General features: G+C 38.6%; 1 protein-coding gene across 1 annotated transcript; it reads left to right on the forward strand.

Moving 5' to 3' along the window:
• Positions 1–715: 715 nt before the first annotated feature.
• On the forward strand, positions 716–2011 carry LOC107717643 (ADP-ribosylation factor 6-like). The gene is made up of 3 exons (XM_016524454.1): positions 716–897; positions 1006–1702; positions 1844–2011. The coding sequence occupies exons 2-3, from the start codon at positions 1325–1327 to the stop codon at positions 2009–2011; spliced, it is 546 nt and encodes a 181-aa protein (XP_016379940.1). The 5' UTR covers positions 716–897; positions 1006–1324.
• Positions 2012–3642: the final 1631 nt, after the last annotated feature.

Consider the following 3642-nt stretch of genomic DNA (forward strand, 5'->3'; position numbering starts at 1 on the left):
TGTCGTTTGATTTGTATTATTTGTATTTGTTATTTATTTTAATTTTAGTTGCATTATGTCTGAATTTATTATGTCTGTATAGGTCTTTTATTAATTTTTTTGTTTTATTTGAGTTATTTTAATACTTCAACAAACTAAATGGAAATGAAATTATATATTGAATTTATAAATGTGTATGTATATATATATATATGTGTGTGTGTGTGGCTGTACATACACATATATGTAGTTGTTTTTTTGGTGTTATGTTAGAATCATTATTATACTCATACCTTTTGTTCTTTAATATTTTGAATTGTTTTTAGCTTTATTTTTCATGTTGTATGCATTTGTCATTTTTATTTAATCTCTTTATTTATAAAATGTGTATAGGTAGTATTTATAAAGTTTTAGCTTTTCGTTTTGGATCTGTTTTTAGTTGTTTTAATACTACAATTGATTGCTTCTGTTGTCCTCATTTGTAAGTCGCTTTGGATAAAAGCGTCTGATAAATGACTAAATAAATAATTATCGTTATTATATCGTATTTAAGGCGAGTTCTTTAATACGTGAATATTAAGGAAGTAATTATTGCGTTGCTTGGCGATCCCAATGTATCAAATGCAAGTCTGTTGAATATTAACTACGCATTGCTGACGCAGCCGCCGTCTGTCCAATGGCAAACACACGCGTCATGAATATTAATGAGTAGAACCTTCGCCGTAGTAGATCCGAGCGCCCGAATGCCAAATGGCGCAGTGCGCCTGAGCGAAAAAGAGAGGAAGTGGCGGCTGAAGCAGCTCCGCACCTTTTCCGGTAACACCGACAGCGGCACGACCGGGACCGAGAGAGCGACCGGAGAGGATAAGAGGGGACAGAACCGACCCGGGGTGCGCGAGAGGGCGGCTGTTATATGAGGTAAAACAGCGCGGCGCTTAGTACGAGCAGAACGCGAAGCGAAACTACAAGAATAAAGTTGTGTTTGACACCCCTCCCTTTTCTCATCCGCTTTCTCTCGTGTTTCAGGGACTGAAGAGGGGGAACTCGGGATGAGTGACTGACGTTTGGAGTTTTTTCTCACAGCCGCGAGCAGAACATACGATCTGAAACGCGTCTGAAGGGAATGTGCGCAAAACAAACGCGACCCGACAGCGGGTACACCGGAAGGAAGTCTGAGGAAAGGCCTTTCACAGATCTAAACACACGTGACGGGTTTTGTTTCTGAATTTTTAATGTTGTTTGCAGTACTGTGTGAGTTTTGAAAGCCAACGAATACATGTGTTTTTCTGACTGACCAAAAACCCACATCCCTGCAACAAATTTAAATATATGCACAGCCAAAAAGATGGGGAAGATGCTTTCGAAGATCTTTGGCAGCAAGGAGATGAGAATATTGATGCTTGGACTTGACGCGGCGGGAAAGACGACGATCCTTTACAAACTCAAACTGGGACAGTCGGTCACCACCATCCCGACTGTGGGCTTCAACGTGGAGACCGTTACGTACAAGAACGTCAAATTTAACGTGTGGGACGTGGGCGGTCAGGATAAGATCCGTCCGCTGTGGCGGCACTATTACACCGGCACCCAAGGCTTGATCTTCGTCGTGGACTGTGCGGATCGCGACCGGATCGACGAGGCTAGACAGGAGCTGCATCGCATTATTAACGACCGCGAGATGCGCGACGCAATCATCTTGATCTTCGCCAACAAGCATAACCCAGCATTTTTTTTAGAGTGTAGAAGCAATTAACCAATAACTCTGGCTTCTGTCTGTAAAGTTCGGTTTTATTCTCTGTCTTTGATTTCGTTGACATGTAACCTGACTTTTTCTTTCGTACACTCCTGTTGAATGTCCATAAAGTATTACTTTCAGAAGCTGTGGGGTCTTTTTCCTGAATCCCGGAAAAGGGTTTTTGTGTCCGAAGATCTGGTTTGTTTGTCCAAAAATGGCAGCTTGTTTGTTCACCTCTGTGCCATCACGTATAACGAATGTACGGAGAAAATCGCTTCGAGCAGAGCTTTGAAATAAACGCACCAATCCAAGCAGAAAGATCTGACTGTGTTCCGTGAAGAAGCGCGTTTGATTCTCTGGCCTTCCACACTCTAAAAAATGCTGGGTTAAATACAACCCAGTGCTGGGTAAAATAGGGACAAACCCAGCAAGTGGGCTGTTTTGACCCAGTGGTTAAATGTTTAACCCAACCTTCTGGGTAATAACCCAAACGCTGGGTCAAAACAACCCAATTGCTGGGTTTGTCCCTATTTTACCCAGCACTGGGTTGTATTTAACCCAGCATTTTTTTGAGTGCATATTCACACTGTTCTTGGTCTTTTCTTGAGGTGCTCCATTAAACGCGTTCTCCTGGTGATGTGAAGCCGGGAACGAGACCAACAGAACATCATTTTGAGTGTTTCTGGTCTAATCCAGCCGTCTTAACCCGTTTCTATCATTGGTTCTGGTACCGACTCTCCTCAAACCGTAACCGCAAACCGCACAAATCACACCAAGCCTCTTTTTCTTGTACTAAATTAATGCTTTGTTTCATTATTTTGACTTATTTGTTATGCTGAAGAAATAATTATATATATATATATATATATGTGTGTGTGTGTGTGTGTGTGTGTGGAGGAACGTGCTTTCTGCAGGTTTTAAAAGGTCTGAAGTTCATGGCATTAAATGTTGCATGCACTGCAAAAAACTAGATTTATAGAGTTAAATAGATTTTTTGAACCCGCACTGACAGATATTTGTTCTTGTTTTAATCATAAACTCACTTCATTTTGATCAGTTTCTCAGAAAACAAGACTTCATGTCATTTGATTCTCCAGTAAATGTTGATTTATGAATCTTTAGACATTCGGACTGGAAAAAAAGACCGAAACACTGAGGAAAAAAAAAAGCAGCACTGTTTTGCAGTACAGTCCAACTTATTTCCCTTTCATTTTGTTTTTTAATTTTTCTTTATTTGGTGTTAAAAGTCTCAAACCTGCAGAAACTGAAAGCACGTGCAGAACGTCATGGATTTTCAGTGTCCGTGTGTTTGTGCTTGTCTGTTTTCATCTGAATTAGTGATGAGTCTTTGGTTTCAGGGTCGAATGACCTGCTGTTTCCCTCAGTTTTCACTCGGGAGCGATGAAAGAGTGTTAAAGTTCATCATGGATCTGTGACGTTCTGCCAGTGCAATATCATGATGGGTGTAGAAAGAGATTAATTTAAGAGATTTCATCAGTTCTGCTCGAGTGTTTTACAATATATTTGAAAAACAAACATCTCTATGTTCAATTAAATTCAGTTTCCTGGCACACGTCAGCAACTTTCATACCTCATTTTTTAATTTTTAATGCATATCTGTGGCTAATGAATCTCAAGAAAACATGCTCGGCTCACATTTAATCCCTTAAAAGAAAAAGAAATTATATTTCAAAATATCAAATTAAGCTAATTAGCATAAAGATTAAATAGTTTCACTCACAGTAATTAAATATTACATAATAATGCTAAAATATAAATGAATTTATTTAAAAAAATAATGCAGTACAACAAATATTAACCAAGATGTATAAATACTTTTAAATTAGATTTAAAAAAAAAAAAAAGTTGGGGTTTATTTATTTAGCTTTTTTTTTATTCATTATTCACTGAAAGAAATTGATGGTGAA

Source organism: Sinocyclocheilus rhinocerous, unplaced genomic scaffold, assembly GCF_001515625.1.
Source record: "Sinocyclocheilus rhinocerous isolate Xijiao unplaced genomic scaffold, SAMN03320098_v1.1 scaffold1174, whole genome shotgun sequence".
Lineage (NCBI taxonomy): Eukaryota > Metazoa > Chordata > Actinopteri > Cypriniformes > Cyprinidae > Sinocyclocheilus > Sinocyclocheilus rhinocerous.